General features: G+C 42.9%; 1 protein-coding gene across 4 annotated transcripts in view; it reads left to right on the top strand.

The window, feature by feature from the left end:
- Positions 1–22,316, top strand: part of clstn1 (calsyntenin 1) — a 35,369-nt gene that overhangs the window by 5,010 nt on the left and 8,043 nt on the right. The window contains exons 2-13 of one of the 4 annotated variants that reach the window (XM_076741004.1): positions 10,134–10,256; positions 12,733–12,762; positions 14,322–14,517; positions 15,420–15,628; positions 16,032–16,181; positions 16,473–16,658; positions 16,780–17,028; positions 18,851–18,972; positions 19,089–19,251; positions 19,632–19,682; positions 20,710–20,867; positions 21,134–21,282. In XM_076741004.1, the coding sequence (XP_076597119.1) occupies positions 10,134–10,256; positions 12,733–12,762; positions 14,322–14,517; positions 15,420–15,628; positions 16,032–16,181; positions 16,473–16,658; positions 16,780–17,028; positions 18,851–18,972; positions 19,089–19,251; positions 19,632–19,682; positions 20,710–20,867; positions 21,134–21,282 (1,786 nt within the window). The remainder of the gene's footprint in view (positions 1–10,133; positions 10,257–12,732; positions 12,763–14,321; positions 14,518–15,419; positions 15,629–16,031; positions 16,182–16,472; positions 16,659–16,779; positions 17,029–18,850; positions 18,973–19,088; positions 19,252–19,631; positions 19,683–20,709; positions 20,868–21,133; positions 21,283–22,316) is intronic. The other 3 variants (XM_076741005.1, XM_076741006.1, XM_076741007.1) reach the window with 3 other exon arrangements.

Below are 22,316 nucleotides of genomic sequence, written 5' to 3'. Positions count from 1 at the left end.
TTTGTTAAAAGTTTACTCAGATAAGTTTAGTCAGTTACGTGATTTTATAGAAGCAGCAATTTGTGAAGATAATATATCAATCAACCATCCAAATCCACAAAAAATGTACCAGCAGAAACCTGCACTTAGAGTTTTTAGTTCAGCTCGTATCTGCAGCTCATCTGGCTGCGATACCTCCTCCCATGAGCCCCGTTGCTTCCCGCAGAAAAAACAGGCTCTGCAGAGCTAGTCGCATTTGGGTATGTACACATTAAGATTCAGGCTTCATGGGAAACAGGTAACCAGAGAGCACATTACCTGCCGCGGGTCAGCTCCACCCGAGTGCCTGTGCAGAGCTGAGGCCGTCTCACTCTCACTTCTCCACTCTCACTGGCTCTTTTGTGCCGCTCGCACAGAGAGGTGATTGAGTTGCATTCAAGGCTCTGCGGCTCCCAACCCCCTCTTCAGAGGAGCGCCGCGGCCGTCGAGGGTGTGTTCGTTCTGTTGGGCGGCTGAGACTGCGTAGAGGACAAACAAATGTTGTTGCCTGGCAGAGCAACTGAGAGGCTCTCCTGTCTGAGCGGGATGTTTGGGGAGCGAGGGCCCCTGAGGTCTGGGTTTCCTTTAAGGGTCATCAAGGCCTCCGAGAACAGTTCCCACTCTGTGATGGAGGTGGCTTACATCAACAGGCCAAGGAGCTTGTAAGGCAAGACAAACAGAGACGTGTGTCCACTGTTTCAGACCGTGAGCAGATTGTTCATTGACTTCTCCTGCTCCATGGAGTTAAGAGAGCCCCTCTCACCAGCATGATTGAAGTCATTGCTTGAATCAGATTTGCATGCATGTCATACCTTCACCCACTTGGCTGCAATTTCTGTTTGCCTCCGTTGGATATTCCTGAGTGACGTGAATAAGGCCTGAAGGTGCCTTCGAAGCTGTCGTGAAGGGCCCCTGTGGATTTTGTTGAAAGCGCTCATATCCACCAGCACACACCTAGAATAGCCTCCTGCTCACACACTGTGACGCAGCTGGTATACGCAAGCAGCATTTTGCATGTTCTGTGTTTTTGTTTCACATTTTCCAAACTGCTGGGGTTTTTTTCTATCTCCCTGGAAGAAAAACAGGTCTGATTATCACCTGAGCGCACAAAATCCCTTCTCCTTTCTTCAGTGTACTGCTGCAGCTAATGGAACAAATATGAACAACAACCTGGCAACAGAGAGGCTTTATTTAGTCTCTGACAGTAAGAAGACAGCCAGCGCGCTCTGCTCGTAGACCATGCTGCCACTAATGGTGTTTGTGATTGGCAGGTTTTGCTACTAATTTTGTTCTAGTCATGATCTGGGGTATTTGCAGAGCGTAGACTGGTATAGACAGCATTTATAATCAAAGTTAAACACATCCACCAGCTGCACACTGCGTGATTTAAGACATGTAAAGATGCTAACATGTATTCATGCTGTTTGCAGCCAGTTTGTAGGTTTTGTAAGTCACCAGGTAATAAAATGGCTGCAAATAGAAACTTGAATTATTACTGCGCTGAAAGGTTAAGTGTTGCTCTGGCGTTCATCTGCCTCACAGCTGGCTGTAGTAGAGCTTCACATTTGCATGTAATCAAACAAGATGAAAGCTTGCAGGCTGTCGGACATCAAATGTAAAATATGAGCTGAATCGATGGAGCAGAACTCCACAAGGCATCACGGGCCTGACAGTTGGCCGCATCATCATCATTACACAACACGCCCTCAGAGGGTCCCAGGCGTTATCGGGCCTCATCAGATAATTACAGACTGATGATCTGCTGCAGTGATGCTGCCACTATCAGGGCAGCTGTGCTGTGTTTCTCTGGTTGTCCCAGGGTGACCGGTAGCCTGTTATCAGTCTGGTGTCATCGTGTTTGGTTTAGTCCGGGGCAGTAGTGACGGTTATACAGTAGCCAGACACGTGCAAAGCTTTTGGCAAGCATTGGGAAGGCAGAATGATTTTATTCCCCCTCCATGAAGGAGAGACATCACAGCAGTGCCATGGAGGGAGAGAGAGAGAGTGTAGGCGTCCCACTGAATCTCAGGATTAGCAGAACCTATTGTGGCGCTCACATTCTCGCAGGAAGTGTTTCATCACGGTTAATAGGTCAAACTGTAAAGGTTAGGCTTCAGTAAAAGAGCGAGGCAGCCATAAAGGGGTTTTGTCTTTGTGTCCGTGTGAATGGTCAGTATGTTACCCCGTTCTCTGGGGTCATGAAAGAAGTCAGTGAGATGACATCACATGGCTGAATATGTGCCTCCGCAGAAAAAGGAGTTCATCCTGAAAGTTTGTTTTGGAGTTTCATATGCTTGATTGTTGGTGTTGTTGATGGATTGTTGCTCCTATTTGAGAGAGCGTTTCCGTGAGGCCTGTTAAGCCTCAACTCCACGAGACCATTTATTGTCCTTTGGGTAAATCAGTTGCAAGACGAGCACAAAAGTTGCCGAGCTCATCACACTGGAAAACAAACGGTTTTAAATCACAGAGGACTTGATTGATTGAAGTGGGGGAAGCTATTGGCTACATAGTCTCACCGTTAGTATTTAATGTTACTGCTGCAATTGTGAGCCTGACTGTTGTATTGGAAACTGAAATCCCAATTATTGATCACGATTAAAGGCCTTTATTTAAACATTAGCTATTAACATACAATATACAAAGACCCCTCCCAACAATACCCAGCCAAAAATAAATACTCAGAACACTCAGTTGCCAGTTTATTAGGTACACCAAGCTAAATTGTATCGTGTAATACTGACAGGTGTTTTGTTTGCTCCGTCTATATCAATGATGGTAGGCTTAATAACAGAAACACCTCTTCTGTATAAAGCACTGGGGTTCAACAGTATCACAACTACATCTTCAAAAATGACCACACAGTTGAATCAACGTTCTCTAAAGCATTAACAAAAACTGAACATTGTAACCTTCATGAAGGTGGGATGTATTGCAGGACTGCTTCATAAGACTGTATTAATCTTAGCTAGGTGTACCTAATAAATGGGCTATACCCAATGTCGTGTCTTTTACATTTGAGGCTTCTATTGAGATTTTTGAACGAAGCTTTGAATGTCTGTCGTCACGTTATGATGGCATCACCCCAAAAACAAATCCTGGAAAAAGTCCTCAGTTTGAATAAAGTGATTCATCAGTCTAAATTAGTCTTTTTTGATGAAATCAATTTCCGTAGAAGAAGTGCAGCTTGTCAGTTTCATCAATATAAATCCATATTGACAGCATATTAATCTAATAAAGGCATAGCCTAATCTGTATCTGCAGCTCTGCTGAAATACAGTTTCGACTGAATGAATAGACGTGCCAAAAAAAAGCTGTGCTGCATTTGAATGTTGATCATAGTGTTACTCAGTGTTATCAAATCTTCAAAGTATTTGAAAGAGCCCTGCTGGAGTTGGTGCTGCAGGTGGCAGAGACATCGAGCTCATCAGTCGGCGGCTTGGCACACACAGTCACACACAGCACTTTGTCCTTGTCCACCTGTGTCAGAAGTCAGCCATGTTCCAACCCTGCTCGCTCGCTCTCTCTCTCTCTCTCTCTCCCTCTCTCTCTCTCTCTCTCTCTCTCTCTCTCTCTCTCTCTCGTTCACCTGAGCTCTCCCCCTGCTTATCATTTGGACATCTTTAAAATGTGTTCCAGGTGTTGGTGGGACATCTTTGTTCAATTCGGTGTATCGTACTCATCGTTAGACACACATCATAAAAACTTGGCCGTGGCTTGTTTTTGGCAGCGCAGGTTGCTTTGTTTGATGTCTTCTCATCGCTTGACCTTGTCAGTGAATGAAATAGATGCATCCCATTATTGGATTAAATGTTATTGGCTTTATTCGCTGTGTAACAGGATTGCGTAGCAGGTACTGTGTTGCCGGGCTGCTGGTGGGTCCAGCAGTCGGCCATCTGTGCACGTGCTGTAAAGACTGTTTCTCATAGTCTGCAGGATTTTTGAGGTGGACACTGTTGAAAAAACATAATTGTGTGTTTATTAGCTTTAAACTGTTTTTGTAGATGTGGTTCATTCTGTGTCAGCATGGGATGGCTCTACCTGGTTGATATTTATTATTTAGCAAGAGAAAAATATTAGCCCTTTATATCTGTGTATTTATATCCTAGCCCTCCATCCAATATTTATATTGATGCCAATGATTTGTCTTTGCCAGAAACAGGACGGTGGGCCGCTGCAGTTATATAAAAGTCAGAGATATAAAACGGGATGGTGACGTACTGTCCTTACTTACTTGTTCCTGAAGGCATCTTGTAGTAGCATTAACTTTTTTCAAGTATGTATTTTCAAGTATGCAGATAAAGTGGTGTTTTCCATCGACGGCATTACTTTTTGCTTGGTGTGACCTTGACCCACATTGTCCTGACCTGAGGATTTAGGACTGTGATCTTTCTGCGGGGATTACAATTAAAACAATATCATTAATTTGTTAATCAACAGAAAATGAATCTGCAGCAATTAATGTGAAACAACTTATCGATGGGTTAAGTCATTTATCTGCAAAAATGCCACGTTTACTCTTTTCAGCATCTTAGATGTAAAGATTTGCTGGTTTTCTCTATTTTCTAACATTTTAAAGTTCAGATGAAACAGCATTTTGAGAGTATGTGGCTTCTGCATCATCATGTATATCTGAGTGGAACAGGATAGGCATGCAGGATGTAACATTGAGAGGAATTTGAGTTTAGAAGTATGCATGTCATAGTAAACACGGTTAGCAGTGTCTGTCTCAGAGAGAAGAAGCCCTTCAACAAGGCTTCAGATGGTGAACACCTGAAGACTCACTGATGTACCCTGCTAACTCGTGAATCTTAGCGCTAAAGGTTGAAGATTGATTGATGGGTGGATTTCATGACATCATTGGTTGAAATTGGTTGCAAAGACATACAACACATATGAACACTTGCACACACACATACTTGAGGCTTCTCAGGCAGCTTCTGCAGAAGGATCAGTTTAATGTTGATCAGTTTAATGTTGATGATTTGTTAGAAGGAGTCAAGAGTTTCCTCTTCAATTATCTGCTTTTATGTGATTGAAGGACTGAGTGTGCAGGTTGTAATTGGGCCAGTAGTGAGTATGCATTGCATTAGATGAATTGGTTTCCTGATTAAGTTAAATTAAGAAAATGGCAGTCTTCCACATTAAACATCCTCGGTGCTGCAGCAGCGAACAGCTCTCAGACTGCCTCAAACATTTCAAAGCCGCTCTCCTAATCTCATTCTATCCTAAATCCTAAAGCCTCTCATGAAAAAACAAACTAGTCCCTCCCTTTCAGTACAGAGTTTCATACCTTAAAGGTAGTATATGTAGTTTATAATATGCAGTCAGTTTCCAAGAATAATGGTGTCTGCATTAGTGCAGATCATGTCTTTGTTGCTCTGTGTCAAGTGTTCTCTGTCAGCAAATGTTCTTCCCATTCACTGCAGGCTTGCAGGGGATGATGAAGCTATCTTGTCAAAGGGGCCTTGTTGGCAATTTCACACAACGTATGTGAGAATTTCACGCTTTGAATAAAATTTGTGCTTTAGGTTTCATTTCATGGGAGGTGTGTTTGAGTGAAAGGCCTTTAATTTTAACAGTGGTGCACAGCCATAATGCAGTTTGCCTTTTGATTTGTCAGAGGCCTCCTGGGTCCGTCTCCGTTGTCCTCGTGTTTTTCTGCTCCACAGTTTGCCATCTGTGAGCATATCTGCATTATCTCTGCATTTCAAATGATCTGTGCTGCCTTCCTCAGACCACTGATGGTTCTCTTCTATCAGACTTGACCTCACAGCACGAAGTTGATTGGCTGTGATAGAACTGTCTGACCTCCACATTTAGTTTGACCTGGTCCAGCAGTGAACGAACAGCACTGTTCCTTGAGACTTGCTTGTGAGTCAAAGTGGAGATGCATGCTATACAATTGGATTTAGGGCTTCCTAGATTAAAGCAGACAGCCTCCTTGGTGAGCTCATGTGTTGTTAATGGTTAGAATCAGGCTGAAATGTTTTTCATAAACCTGCAGGGGCTTCGAGAATGCAGCTTGATATTGTACCATTCGATGCTGGTCCTGGCTCAGTGCACCTCAGTGCTGAAGGCCGTGGGCGACAAATGCGAGGCCCACATGTGACCTGGCGAGCAGGGACTGTGACTCTGTGGAAGCTAAAGCAGATTATTGTAGTAGTCTGGCCTAGCAATCTGTCTAAAGACATCCACTTCATTTCAGGTCACGAGACACTCGGCTAAGTCGATGTATTGGGCTTGATCAATGCCAAAGTACTGGCAATCACAGCGACTCGTTCTTACTAAGCGCTGTTTGTGTAGGACAAGACTTAAGCAGAGATATGAAGGGATCTGAGTTCTTTTTTGCAGTTGTGCAATATGTGTAATAGATTTAATAAGTTCTTGATTTGGCAAAGCCTCCTCTTAAACTAGATGCCTTTGAGTCGACATTTTAAGTCATTTCTTTTTTGTCTTTATATTGTTGAGTGATTTTCACAGCTGACTAGAGTCGCACATCATGCTCTTGTTTTGTCATTGCTAAAATATCATAAAAACAGACATTTTTTGACAAATGTGTTTTCTCTCTCGCCCATTTCCTGTCATCTTCCCCTTGTCAAATCTTTAATAAAAGAATAAAAAGGCCCCAAAACTACTTGATGTACTAAATGTAGTGAGTATTTATCTATCGCCTGCTGAGACAAGCAAGTATATTTCAGCCATGTTTTTGAAACGAACTAGCAATTGTAACATAATGCCATAATTTATTGCTGCAGCCAGCACATTCAATGTTGCTTATTAAGCGATAAGGAATATGAGGAAATGTTTGTTTTGTGCATTGGGAAAAAATTTGAAGGAAAGTCTTCCTCAGTGTGAGGATAGCTCCGTCAGGACTCCTCTCACCAAAAACATTAGTTTGGTGGTTAATTCTCATTCATTGTGGTGCCCGCCTCATACAGTCCTGTGCAAGTTGCTGCTAATTATTTTTCACTGATTGTGTAATCTCTTAGAATTACTCTGAATTATGACATAAACTAAATTACTGACTAAATTAAGACACACAAGTCATTTGCTTCGCTGAAATTGGATTTGGCTGGCTGACATTTATAGTCATTTGAAAACATCCTCATTTATTTATGCTTTTGTAGGTTTCCTTTCATCTGGTTACTGTTTGAAGCTCATATTGTAATTGTAGCAGAGACTGCGTTACTGAACATCAGGCGTCTTCCCATTAGTCAGATGATGAACGTGTGTTGTCGAGGCTTTCTGCAGCGTTACATGGCGGTGGATTTCATTTCACCATTCAAAACACGTCGCACTTAGGTTTTAACTGTCGAGACTCAGAGGAAAAATTGTTTTGCAGCCATTAATTTTTGATGTACTGTGTAACTTGAGCATATTTTTAAAAAGATAAAATACAGAAAAATTGTTGGAAATATATACAACTGTGGAAGTGTTCTGACATTTTTGTTTGGCAGCCTCACCAAATACGTGAATAGCGTTAGCATTTTGCAGCACAAACACAGTAATTAATCCACAGTCTGTTCAAATAATGTTGCTTGTTGAAATGAATGTGTTATTGTGCTCCAGTAATTGGATGAACATGGGATGGAGGATGTGCTTCAGTTAGTCATGAAGCTGGTGATATTGAGCGTTACCATTCAGAAACCGTTTAACTTGTTTTTGTAATCAGTAGCAAAGAGCCCCCCCCCCCCCCCCCCCTTAAACACCTCAAAACTGTCTAACCACAGTTTCTACTTCAGGCAGAAGTAGAGTATGCCACATGAAATACTTATTACACCATGGTGCTATTGATAGATACATATTTGAGCAAGTGCCTGTTTGTCATTACTTATTAAAGATGAGGTGAGTCATTCTGGAGAAAGATGGCTGATGTCGCCATCTCTCCTTATTCACAGCCGGTTAGACGTTAGCATGTTAAACTTACTGTCCCGCTCGCTCTCCCCATCTCGCCTCTCCTTGCGCTTGTCCTGTACACGGGTATGAATGCAGCCTGCCGCTGATTGGCTGGAATATTGTTGTGTGGTTCAGCCGCAGCCACTTTGTTTGTTTCCCGTTTTTTCAGCGCGCACACAGAAAGGACAGCCAGCGGAACGTCAGGAGGTATTTGCTGAATTTCAGTTTCAGTGAATATCAACAGTCTTTCTCCAGCATGACTCGCCTCACCTGTAACTTACTGCCCTGTCCAACAAGACTAGAATCTGACAGTAGCTGCCGTTCATTTTATGTCATTGTTTTTTATATCTTGTAAAGTGTTTCAAACACCTGTGTATATTTACCCAGGAACAGAAATACAGTATTTTGCTCTTGGACAGTGACAAAGGGGGAAAATGCTGTAAGTTCTTACTAACATACCAAAGTATCAGTTGGAAATATGATTTGCTCATGAGGGCTTTTGGTAGAATGATACTTAAATGGCCCTGATGATGGCAAAGTATTTGTTGGAGGCTCTTTTGTCTATCAAGTGAAACCTTGCCCTGCTGTGGTATATTTAAGGGGAGAAAATGCTCATCAGGACACTCCTGATGAGCATTTTCTCCTTGAAATCAATGTTTAGCTTATTTGCTAAAAGTCATGTATTTTTTGACGTGTTCACACAGAACATTAATCAAGACTTTTGCCAGCTGTTGTGGCTCCATTGCCTTTTGTTTTGAAGCATAATATCTCAGAAATGATAGAAAAAATAGCTTTATTTTCCTCTGCCTTTGCTCCTCATGTGTGCTTTAGTACTTACATGTTGCATTTGAATGAATGAAATATTCCCCCATGAAGCCAAAAGAAAGCTCCCATATAACCACTGGCAAAGTCTGATGTTTTATAAATCATTAAATAGATTATTGTTAACCCCAGATGGATTATTGCATAACCAGGGCAGTTTTCTATATAACATTTGGGCCACATGCTTTTTTCCTGCCGTGTTGGTTTAGGCTGCTGCAGCACTTCCTCATTAGCATGGATCAGACTGAACGCGTGGCCTGGCCACATTGAATTTATCAGTCTGTTTACACTGAAATGACTGAATAAGGACAGAAGTGTTAGATGAGGGCAGAGAGGCAACATGAGGATTTCCTACATGCTTGAATAGCTTTTAAAAAAATCAGAATATTAGCAATTATTCATAATTTCAATAAGTAGGGCTGCTTGTAAACAGATCTTGCATAAATCAGTTGTGTAACGTTGCAGTCTGCAGCTCTGATTAGCTTTGACATGATATTATGCCTGAACTCTCATCATCGGGAAATGCGTTTGGTCCGGTTACCTCTCCCAGTGTTTCTGTCCCTCACAGTGCGCTGTCAGCCAGAGTTAGCATCACCTTTGCAGATCAGTAGCACAGACTGCCGTCCTCTCCCCGTGCTGTGGAGCGAGCACATATTGCCTATAAGAGAGCTGCAGCTCCCTTGCGTCAACACTGTCTTCTAAGACAGCCCAAATATGTCACTCACTGCAGCTTTTTCTGCAGCCGCCGGCTACAGCAAGTCCTGTCTGCAGCTGGGATGCTTCCCAGGATGACTCGCACACAAAGCTGCAACAGCCCAACTGCTGCTCCCCAGACTGGCCTGTGATACACTAGTCAGAGTCATTAAGTGATATGGATTGTGGTTCTGTGTGGCTGCTCTGATGTAGGCTGTGCTGTCATAAAATCATCTTGGAAGAATTTGTCCTCAATTTGGATAAATCGCACAGCACAACTCGAGCACATTGTGTTTAGGATGGAGAATGACGTGCAGTGGAGGGTCAAGAGCAGCAAATGTAACACCAGGTGGTCTGGTTCCCTCTGAAACCCTGCACCGTCCCTGTCCTCCTCAGCTCTTGGTTCTTTTGTAGCTGAAGCCTTCATTATGTGTAATGCTTCTAAAAATAATATTAAAAGCATCCAAAACCTCATTAAAAATTTACTTAAGCTGCAGTGGGAGGAAAGATAAAAGTCAAACTAGCGATTTGAGAAAACACAGACGAAATCTGATAATTAAAAACACTGAAGAAAAAAGGCGTGAATTGCTGATAAGTGCCGATGAGAGAAAAACAAGTTGCCAATCAAGACATCTCACCTCAGGGCAGAAATCACTCGTGCTATCGTAGACACTGACGCTACCTCTCTCTGTTTCTCACAGTCAATAAGCACAAACCATGGATCGAGACAACGTACCACGGGATCGTAACGGAAAATGATGACAAAGTACTTCTGGACCCCCCTCTAATTGCTCTGGACAAGGATGCTCCTCTACGCTACGCAGGTGAGAGAGGGGGTTTAATGCTGCTGCTGCTTTTCCTTTTCTCCCTCAGCTTCACTTCACTTGGAATTGTTCTCCTCTCATTGTACATGTGATTAAGGGAAAACCTACTAATTCCTCTCCATTAAAGCTTTGAGATTGTGTTACAGGTGATGGATGCAGACAAAACTGTTCAAGTGTGAATAATCTAAATTTCATAGACGTTTTGAGGATGCTGATGTTAATCTTCGAAGACATGTAATCATTTTGCTAATGGATTATTTATAAACTGAAGTAATTATTCTTGTAAATCTTTAAAGATTTACTCAACATGGAAGCGCAGCCTCAAATCTAGTTTGAGCTGATCTTACAGGAAATCATCACGTCATGGTTAATATATGAATTGTAGCTCTCTCTGTGATATAGGTAATATGTGAGATTATACTCCATTTGTTCTTATATGAATCAAATGTTCACTGACTCAGTGGTGGAGGAGGGAGGGGATAACTTTGGCAGACTGCGTGTCTGAATGACATTCTGCACTCATTTTTATGACACGCCTGTCATACAGACATACAGCTGGCTGCCATATCCTGCAGATTGGCCCCTTTGATATCCAGATCAAAATACTCTTTCATGTTTTAAGTTTTTTTTTCTCCCCCTCCCACTGGAGAGGCACAATTAGTGTGCTTTATGTACCCAGGCAGCATTAGCTCTGGGGTTTTTGTTTAATCACATCAGGACTGACTTTGGCCAGGATTCAAAGCACCACCGCACTAGAAATGATTTCCCACCATTTCACATCACGAGTTGTGTGATCTTTTGTCTGCTGCTCCCTTCACACTCGGTGCTCTCACTCAGCTTGATATGGCCATTTTTATCTCAGATTACTCCTTCTGATTTAGCAAGTGAGGCTTTACCGTCCACGTGCCTGTCAGAGGAGATGCCATATGTTGCAGTGCGTGGCATTAGATTGTTCTAAGGAGCTGATCGGCCTGGCAGCACACAGTTTTTAAGGTGAGGCGAGAGGCCCGTCATTGCTGAGGGATGGGGAATTGTATATGTCCACTCTCTGCATGATGTTTGCCTCCTTTCAGAGTTAATGAGCATTGAATGCAGAGCTCGGTGCTCCCACTTGTTTCAGCTGGGGCACCATTTTTTGATGAGCAGGACTTTGGGAATGGACTGTGTGTCCCTGTGAACTCGCTCTCTCGAGACAGAACGGGCAATCTGGCTTCACGTGGCAGCAGGGGTGACCGGCTCTGTCGTGCCAGTCTCCTCGTAGCCGGCCAATCTGTGCCGACAAATAAGGTTCCCTGTAAAGCTGACCCACAAGCCAGAGAGGTCCAGTCGCAGGCTCTCAAGTCAGATCAGTGCGATTAGGTGAATATTTAGCATGAAAGAGGAGCCACTGTAAAAGTGTTTGTGTGTTTTAGAGTGCTGCACTGTGGGGCTGGCTGTCAGTGTGTGCTGAGTTCAGCCAGGCCGATTGGAGTTGAAATAGTTGAAACCAAAGCCCTTCAAACTTAAAAATGAGCTCAATGTTCATGGATGACTGTGTTCAAAACAAGCGAGGAGCACAAAGCAGGGAGCATTTACCCGCCAGATCTGGATCGTTTGGTTCATTAGACGAGACAAAGAAAATGTCCTTGTTTCTGCAACACACTTCCTGCAAATGGGTTCGATAGCTGCCACCAAATATCCAGCATATTGACCTATTAGCCAAGTGATAGATTCTAAGTCACTGCATTTATTTCATACGCTCTCAGTGAGCACTGCAGGTTAAGAGTGTAAAATCAATACGTAACCATCACTGTGATGGCTGACCCGACCCGAGCTGAGAGGCCCGTGTGATGAGTGAAAAGCTGAGGAATTCCTGAAGCCCTAATGTGAGCTGGTCTTTATTGCTGTGGTAAACACGGAGGCCCACAACTCCCACTGCATGACTGGCTCTGAACAGCAGTCCCTAATGTGAAATCCATTTCTAATTTGTTTAGTAGGTGAAAACAAAATGACCAGGTCCAACCCACTGGAGGCCCTGACCGGGCTTTAAAACAAACCATTTTATCACCATTTTATTCATTTTTGCTTCCACGATTTCTTTGCATGTGATTATCAAAGTAAATCGATCAATCCAGGAAATATAAGTGCAGCGTTTTGAGAAGATGAACTTCTCGAGTCTCCAGAATCCTCCAAAACATGCAGACGTTAAAAAGTGAGACCTCTGTCCGTTGTAATTTGATGATCTGCCATTTTCATTTCATGTAATAAAGCTACAAATGCTTCGACACGACCGGCTTTTCAAAATATTTTAATCCTTTCTTTCTTTCTTTCAACTGGGCAGACGACTTTCTGCTGATGACGAGAGCTTTTTCTCATGATGCTTCTGTAAGCTTTTAGCTTAAAGAGTGTGTTTCCCTCCTGTCCTCGCTGTGTTTTCTCTGAGATTCTAACTCTTCTTCTAACTGATCTGGGTTTATCTTTTCTCCCTTCCTTGTAGAGAGTTTTGAGGTGACCCTCACTGAAGAAGGTGATCTTGGGCTCTTTCTTCTGCCTTGTGCTTAGTTGTTACTATTAACCCACTAACGCAAAAACAGCATCCACACTTTTACACAGAAACTCCCGCCATGCTCTGTAATCTTCCCATTCGGTTTTCTCGACTTTATGTTTTTCTCACCCTGAATTTTTTGGAGCTCCAACAGCTGGATGAAAAGTGTGATGTGGGGCTGACTGTACTTAGAAATATCTGTGCATGAGACATCCATTGCAGTTTGCAGACCCTAACAGTTTTTCAGCTGTCACCAGGAAACAGAAAGCTGCTTTAAAACAGGAGTTTTCACTCACTTGGCTGCTATTTCGTCCAATCCAGTCCTTTCAGTTAAAAGATGTGGAAAGATAAGCCAATTTTTGACACATATAATAATAAAAGTACAATCTGAAAGGACACATTTGATGATTTCGCAACTTCCTCGTGGAAATTGGAGCAGAAATTGACACTAGAATTCAAAGAGTGAATATCTTAAAGGCATCATCCATATTCGTGGTGCCTCTCTGTGAGCGATCACGCCTATGCAGGTACTGTGACTCCTGTGGACTATTCTGACATTTAAGTCTTCAACTGAAAGCTGCTGAGATTGTTAACTAATGCAAACTCTCTCTGCTACGAAGTTTCTGTTGTTGCATCTTTGCCTCAGTGGATCCCTTCAGTTAATTCTCCACCACTAATCTCCACCATTAGCATGGCTGCAGTTGTCATTTGATGTGGATGTCAAGCAAGTTGATATTTCTAACCCCAGTTCTCATCCAGTATTTTGTTTTTTTGGTTTGAATACTGTTATTGTAGCGATTATGTTCTCTATGATTTCATTTTGTTTGGGTTCATTTTGCAGTAGTTTTGGGCGAGAGGCACAATTACACAGGAAGACTTTTTGTAATTAAGAAAAACTACTATCTGAGCTGTTGTCTGAGAGGTTTTTGTTTTCTTTCACAGACTTTTTCGGGTTTTGATGACTGAATTGGTGCTGCATCACTTTATCACAGTGCACTATTGTAAAGATTTTCATTTTGTTTTTGTTCCTCTAATTTCTTTAAGTGATTGTTTCTATCATAAGATAGGCTTTAATTGTTATTCATTAGACAGATAAATGATCTTCACTTCAAATACTGTTCTCCATGCGTTTACTTTTTGGGCCTGGTTTAATGACTTAGTATAACATCTGAAGTACTCCTGTGAAATGCCTGTCCACATCTTTTCGGTTTCTGCCTGCATGACTGGATGCAATGTTTTTCAAGTGGCTTGGAAAAGACACTCCGTCTTCTATGATACTAAATGTCCCACACCCTCTCCCAACTCCCCCACCCGAGCCCTCACCCATATGACAGTGCTTTTGGGCTTCCTCCACAGCCACCACCCACCCCAATCTACTACAACTCCCTGGCACCCAAAACTTGTGGCTGTTTTTATTTCATTTATTTATTTTGCTGTGAATTTATGGTTTTGTTGTTAACATAGTTTTTAATTTGAACAATTACATTTCGCACCTGTCAGTTATTCTGAGCAAACTCTCTTTTGGCTCTTGACATGTTCAGGTGAGATTTGCGGCTTCAGGATCCATGGACAGAATGTCCCCTTTGAGGCAGTGGTCCTGGACAAGTCCACTGGTGAGGGGGTCATCAGGGCCAAGGATAAGCTGGACTGCGAGCTGCAGAAGGAGCACACGTTCACCATCCAGGCCTACGACTGTGGAGAAGGTCCTGATGGTGCCAACATGAAGAAGTCCCACAAGTGAGTTCAGCTCAGAGGGTGTGTGCCTGGTCTAAGTTTTCCCTGCTCTCGAGCAGATCCTGTTCAGTTTGACTGCACTGCACCCATTTGGTGTGCTTCATATAAGCTCTGTTTTATGTGCTTGTTGGGTTTGTTTGATTTTACGAGGGATTTAAAAGGTTAATTATTATTGGCTGTGGGAACTGTTAAGGGGCTGAAGTCAAAAGTCATCCTTATAATTTTCCAAAATCATTTGGGTCTGCAAACGTGACTGCACATCTGAACTTGAGTGACGGTGTGTTAGAACAGAGGTGTGTTGACGTTTTGACAGTTCGCTATCAAAAAGTGAACAAAACTTCAATATAAGACGTTACCTGTGTGTCATTATTTATGACATATGAGGTCTGGAGCTGAAACGTGTAGATTAGATGAAGATTAATCAATACCTGTTGTTCTTTGTCAGACTGAATGTCTTTTGGGTTTTTGGTCACACAAAGCAAGACATATTAAGACTTCACTTGGACTTGAACAGGCATTTTTGACTATTTTCTGACATTTTATATGCAAAATTGGTCACAAAGTGTCACCAGTGGAGAGGATAAGTAAACGTGTAAGATGCAGCAAAGCAGTGCTACTTTTGCTTTCATTCAGGAGAACTGGATTTCTCCATGCTGCTCCATGAAGTCCTGATGATGCAGGATAACAGTCGGCAAAACGGCCAAATGAAAGAGTTACCTGTCAGTCCATAAGACTCGTTTGCTTGCTTGTAACAAGTCAGTGTGAACCTGAAATGGACTTAAAAGCTTTTTGAAGTTTTTTTTTTTTTTTTTTTGCGCTGGACCAACTGAACCAAATTGTGCTCATATATATTTTTAATATCGTCTCATCGTCAGTGTGACAATAGAATACTTTGTCTCTCTCAGGGCCACTGTGCACATCCAGGTAAACGACATCAATGAGTATTCACCAGTGTTCAAGGAGAAGTCCTACAAAGCCACCGTTATCGAGGGAAAGAAGTATGACAGCATCTTGAAGGTGGAGGCAGTGGACGCTGACTGCTCTTTCCAGTTTAGCCAAATCTGCAACTATGAGATCGTCACCCCCGACGTGCCCTTCACCGTCGACAAAGATGGTAAGGCCCTACACCTAGTGGACTAGTCTTGGTGCCTTTCAGGGGAAAAAGCTGCAACACATGCAGAAGAGCCACATTTTTATCAACACACATCACATTGTGTATTGATCTGTTTAAAAAAGGTGCTGTTATTTAAGATTCACTGGAGCTTGTTGCCTTTTGAGACGATGACGGTCTGCTTTAAATGTCACCCCGGTTGGTCATTCGTTTCTGACTTTGGGATTAGTCATGTTTGTGTCTCGTAGACACAAAGTAATGTTGGTGAAGGTGCTCAAATGTGACAGCAAATTACTGGGATCTGATCTTAGTCAAGCAAATCCCATCAGTTTCTAATGATCACTTGCATGCTAATCAGTCTCTGCGTACACTCACAGCTCACTGTTTTTTTCCCCGCTTCGCTCAGGCTTCATCAAGAACACAGAGAAACTGAGCTACGGCAAAGAGCGCATGTACAAGCTGACTGTGACTGCCTACGACTGCGGAAAGAACCGTGCCTCTGAGGACGTGCTGGTCAAGATCAGCGTCAAGCCCACCTGCAAGCCCAGCTGGCAAGGTATCAAAGCTCTCCTCTTTACATGCTGTAGCACGCCAACTATCACTGTTAAGGTGTGTCTCTTTGTAGAACAAAAGCAGTCCACCAAGGCGCAGTTCACACAGGCTGCCTTTATAAAAAAGGTTATTTAACTCCTTAAAGCCACAAGGCCTTTTATCATGGCTGAAAGCCTGAAGTACGTCTTAATGAGTAATTACTATTGACAGCCCCTGTATTGACTGCTGATGTGTTATCTGCACTGTGCTGAAGGGCATCGTTTCATTCTATTCTTCCTCTCACTTTGTCGTTCAGGCTTCAATAAGAGGATTGAATACGAGCCTGGCACGGGTAGCCTGGCGCTTTTCCCCAGCATGCACTTGGAGACCTGTGATGAACCAATCACATCCATCCGAGCCAGTGTAGAACTGGAAACCAACCATATTGGGAAGGGCTGCGATCGTGACACCTACTCTGAGAAGTCCCTGCACAAGCTGTGTGGTGAGTAACCGCCCCACTGGAAATGTTTATTGTCAGTAGTTGTGATCAAAATTCTTTTATGATAAATCAAACTGCCCAATATAATTATGTTTTGTCCTCTTTGATTTTTTTTTTTTTTCAGGAGCCAGCTCTGGCACCGTGGAGCTTCTGCCTGCACCCAGCAGCTCCGCCAACTGGACGGTTGGGCTGCCCACCGACAACGGGCACGACAGCGACCAGGTGTTTGAGTTCAACGGCACCCAGGCCATCAAGGTTCCCGATGGCATGGTGAGCACCAGCCTGAAGGACCCTTTCACCATCTCTGTGTGGATGAGACATGGCCCCGGGGCCCATGAGAAGGAGACCATCCTCTGCAACTCGGACAAAACAGGTAACGTCCCTGGAGAGGGGTTGAATTGTTTGATGGATGCATTCTGTCAAAGCTCCAGTTTGACTTTTAGTTTTTGTTTACATCAGTAATCGTTCTAAAAATATGACAAACAATAGGGCGGTACAGCTCATAAAGTCAAACTCTCAACCTCTGTGTGAATATAGGTGGTTTTTATCCAGTCAAAAATACTGATAGGGCTGCTGGACTTTAATGCCAGACACACTGCAGCAGCACAAAATGAAATGCATAAAACTTGTACTGTGCAGATATTAACCATTGTGAAGACCAGCCGTGCACTCACTTATCTGAACGTTTCAGCTCTCTGCATTACATTAAAATATCTGGCATCTGCTGAAGGAGTCAAAATCTGTGTGCGACTCTTTTGATATCTCAGTGGCACACTCATTATTGTTTCACATAGGATATCTGAAAATATCCCTGTATGAAAAGAGCTTCAGGCGATAGTTGGTGCGTTGGTGCTCATCTAGCTTGCTAACACGTGGAAGCGCACGTCCTTCTATATTTTCTGTCTCACCTCTGCTGAGTGCTCACTGACCTTTCCATTTTTGTCACTAGTTGTAAATTTTGCGTGTGGTCACAAGCTCCTTGATCTTGTTGACTGTAAAGTCTCTGCCGTGGCCAGTGAGAGGCAGCTCATCGGCTGTGCGACTGCTTATATAAGAAGGATTACATCAGAACGGCTGTGCCCTGGACAGGAAGCTCCCATACCCATGATCTCAGCACTGTTCGTGACCTCTATTCAGCACCGTTTCACAGAAACAGAAATGTCTCACATTCAGTTCATGTCTTCTACATTTAAGTCTGCTTAAGCCTCTTAATACCGAAACTTCATATTGAACACCAGACTGAAGCTTGGACATCACGTCTTGGACAAAGTGTGACCACAGAGGGGGTGAAACAATCTGTCGTTACTATCAAATCAGTCTGTTGGTTATTTCTTTATAATTTTTGGATTACATCATAAGTTACCAGCATGTCTTAAAACATCTCCCTTCGTCTGAGCAGCCATTTAAGTAACCCAGAGTTTTACTGATAGGAAAGAAGCAGGCAGATACATGTTAATATTTAACCTGATGCTCTCTACTTAAAGCACATGACATAATCTGACAGATTGTTATAAGATACTGTGATAGACTAAGCCTGTAGATACATATTGAGAAAAGCCCTGAAAATCTTTGAATCATTTCTAGGATTAACAGCCAGTTGGTGTTTGGTACTAAGACTACACGTGCTGATGAATCCTGACTTTCTGACTTGTGTTGTTTCTGATAGTTTCTCAAGAAAATAAGCCATAGTTGCATTTCTGGGTCACAGAACAGTACTGGTGTTAATGGGAGCTGATTGTGGAACTGGTTTCAAAATGGTCTTTCCTGCCACTGTGACAGCCTGTCATGACAGGACAGGTTTGTAAATTATAAAAACAGGAAGTGCCATGGATGAAATTGTCATCGGCTGATGACAAATCCCAGTAGTTCGATATTTCAGAGATGTTGTTTATGTAATCATAAGGCACATGACTGCAGGCTTGTGCTTGTAGGGCTTCCAGTATTCATGATTAATGTACTGTCTTCTTTTGTGGAGACATTGGTTGTTAATATAATACAGTAACACCACAGGCCTTGGATCTTTCTGTTATTGCTTATCATGGCCTCTAGGGAAGATTCGGAACTTTGAAATATAGTTAAGTGCTACTAATACCAGTAAATGTCTTTATGTCCGTCGTGTGTCAGGGGAAATGATTAAAAATAATCTATACCCATCCACCAAATATTCACATCTCCTCTCATATTGTCTCCTGCAGAGATGAACAGACACCACTACTCGCTCTACGTCCACAACTGCAGGCTGATCCTTCTCCTCCGCCAGGATCCATCAGAGGCCGAGAACTACAAGCCAGCCGAGTTCCACTGGAAACTGGACCAGGTCAGCTGCTTTGACTGCCAGACTTTGTGCAGGCCTCGAGAACGATATTTAATTAAGAATGGAGTTAGTCACAGTTGTACGATGCTTCAGCTATCCATCCCCTCTGTTCTTCTCAGGTGTGTGACAAAGAGTGGCATCACTATGTGCTGAACGTGGAGTTCCCCACCGTCTCTCTGTTTGTGGACGGAACTACCTTTGAGCCCTTCCTGGTTACAGAGGACTACCCGCTGCACGCCTCCAAGATCGAAACTCAGCTCACCATTGGTGCCTGTTGGCAAGGTAAAACTCTTCAGTGCATTGAATGAGCCACAATTCACTTGTGTGACTAAAACATGTTAATTTACAAATACAAATCTGAAGCACAGATACACAGTGAAGAAAGACCTGAATTTCTCTTGCATATGTTTCAAATGTGTCTCTAGCATTTTACTGTTTTTGACAGCAGAAATAGCACAAAGATACTCTAATGCTGTCTTTGATCCGTATCCTTATATTTGTTGGTTAGAGCTTGTGTAAAATTGGGGTGCATGTTATTGTATTAACTCTTTCTTAGATTCTCCAGTGATATGCCATGACCTCGTATGCAGCATCTGAATCTACTGCAGATCCTCAACCTTCCTCCCTGTCTCTCCCTGCTCTCTTGTTTCTGTCCTTTACAGACAACTCAGGACATGACAATGACACTGAGTCAGTCTCTGAGCCCACCTCAGGTTGCTCAACTCTTTCCCTTACTCCTCAGTTATGTCCATGTGTCCTCAGTGTCCCACCATGCTAACTGCATCCTCATACCATTTCAGCTAGAATGATTCTTACACATTCTAGATGCAGAAAGATTTCTTTTTTTCCTAACTCTTTGCAGCATGATGCAGTATGTGTGAGACTGGTGTGATGTTACTGCTGCCTGCATTATTTTTTGTGTTTTCTTCATTCTCCATTATCTACTTCTGGCTGCAGCAGCCAGGTGGTTGTTTTCCACACAAGCAGAACAGAAATAGACACATAGTGCTCACAAAACTGTGACCTGGCTGCAGTATTTTGGCAGTGCAGGCTCTTCTTTCAGGACATGACCTTAGTGTCAGAAGCAGGAGCTCCTCCGTATCAGATAACCAGCCTACAGCAGCACACTCAGGCACACGCACACATCACTTGATGACTGTGAGGTCTTTACATTTGAAGGTCCAGGTTTGTCTCTTCAGTGTTTCAGACTTAATTTAAGGTTTAGCAGGACACAATTTTTTCACCTCTCATTAGGCAGGATTGATGCCCCTCACAGAGATACAGAATACTCAGTTAAATTGAAATTTCAAGGCTCCCAGTTTCTGGTTTTTTTTTTTTTCATCAACATGGTTCCAGTAGTTTGTGAAAATAAGATGACTAAAGAGGATTAATTTCACCCTTATTTTAGATAATCCCTTCTTTGAGTTTCTTTTTCCACTGTTGATGTCTCTCTTTTCCACATTAAGGCAGTGGTTCACCGTGCCGGTGCAGATGTTGCATGTGTCTCAGGCTTGTGTGTAAGCTCATCCATCATTCTCGCTCACAGGGCCTCTGGCCTTGTCAGAGCACACGTACTAATTTGCATGAATGTCATTCACGCCATCTTTACACATTGAGACGGCATGCTTGAATCTCCAGCCCAGAAAAGGTGAAATCTGTGCAGTGTACACTTGAGTAACTGCTTTTCTTTATGTGTGTGTTACTGTTTTCTCCCACTCACCTCCGTCCTGACGCACCCAGGCGGAAATGCTCGAATGGCACAGTTTTTCCGGGGGAACCTAGCCGGACTGATGATCCGCTCTGGCAAGCTGGAGAATAAGAAGGTGATCGACTGTTTGTACACCTGCAAGGAAGGACTGGACGTGCAGCTGCCTGAGGAGGTAGCTTCAGCTGTCAAGGTGAGGGAGGCAAAAGGTTTTAAATATCCAAACACACTCAAGCTCAGTCAGGTTGAATCAGAGTATATTTGTGCATCGAGGACACCGTCTAACTCAGTGATTCCAAAGCTTTTAGGCTTGTGATAAGGGGAAGCAAAGTGTGCTCTAAACTCGCATTTATGAGTGTACATATCCAATATTTAACAATAAAAAGGCAGAGGAGAAAGAACAGAAGCAATAGATTATTTTCCATCTTGTCAGTCTGTCACCTTGATGTCTACTGTCAGGTCGAGTTTAACCCCAACCAGTCCTCTCTGACCGTGGAGGGCGACGACATTGATGCCTTTGACAAGGTCATGCAGCACATCTCCTACTTGAACTCCCGGCAGTTCCCGACCCCTGGCATCAGGCACCTTCGCATCTCCACCACCGTCAAGTAAGTAGCAGAAGCCAAAAGTTCTTCTCCAGCTGTTTTTTTTGTGCTCGGTGTCTGGCGTGTCACCTCATCTGTCAGTCAGCAGCTTTTGTGGAACAGGTTCCTTCTGCCTATTAGACTTTCAGAGAGGGTTCATCTTTCTGCGTTCAGTGTAAGGATGGTTTGTTGAGGTAAAATAGAGGTCAGTAGTTTGACCTTATTTCCATAACAAAGAGAGTAAACATGAAAGGTTTTGGGGTTGGAGAATGACAGAGGCAGAAGCGCTGAAAGATGCTGCATTTTGTATTCAGTTCTCTTTGATGTCAGTTTTTTTATAACAGCGATCTATTCAGAGATCGGAGTGTGAATAACAGAACAGCATTAGATTTGTAGATGATGGTGCAGGAGAATATGTTAAGACTCAGGTTTCTGCTTAGCCGACTCCCAAGATCAGCTCCAGTTAGTGCTGCAGTTGAACATTTGTTCCTATCTGCATATGCACCAGCCTGTATCAACACCGTGTTGACTGAGCAGTTAAACCAAATGATGAATTCCTCTTCCACCTGCAGTTTCTACGTGCAAGACCAACTTTGCAGTGGCACTGTTGGTGCCACTACATGTAAATATGTGGAGGGAAGCACTGTAAGAAGCATTTTATATGTGGAGATGCACAGTGAAATGGAAAGTGGCTTTTTTTTACCTTGTACACTTATTCTCCACATCATTAAGAACGTCTTTTTACAAATGCAGGAGAAGAATCTCTTCCTGTGTTTTTATGTTCCTTCCCTTTCTGGAGCAGAGCTTACTATTTAGCAGTACTTATTGCACATTTGACCAATTGGGACACATAAAGCTGCACACAATTACTAAATGGAGTTTAAAAAATGTTCCTCAGCCCTTTCTGTCAGACTAATTTTACTACTAAACAGCTTGTAGAGATCCTCGAGTGTTTGTCTTCTATGGTGCTACAAATTTAGGTGTTCACCCCTGAATTCTTTGTTTCCTTTCCCTTTCATGCCATTGTTGATGTCCAGGTGGCTTCAGTCCTTTCGCTT

The sequence above is a fragment of the Chaetodon auriga genome, chromosome 10 (assembly GCF_051107435.1).
Source record: "Chaetodon auriga isolate fChaAug3 chromosome 10, fChaAug3.hap1, whole genome shotgun sequence".
Lineage (NCBI taxonomy): Eukaryota > Metazoa > Chordata > Actinopteri > Chaetodontiformes > Chaetodontidae > Chaetodon > Chaetodon auriga.
The sequence above is the reverse complement of the archived record's forward strand: the minus strand, read 5'-3'. Positions and strand labels throughout refer to the sequence as shown.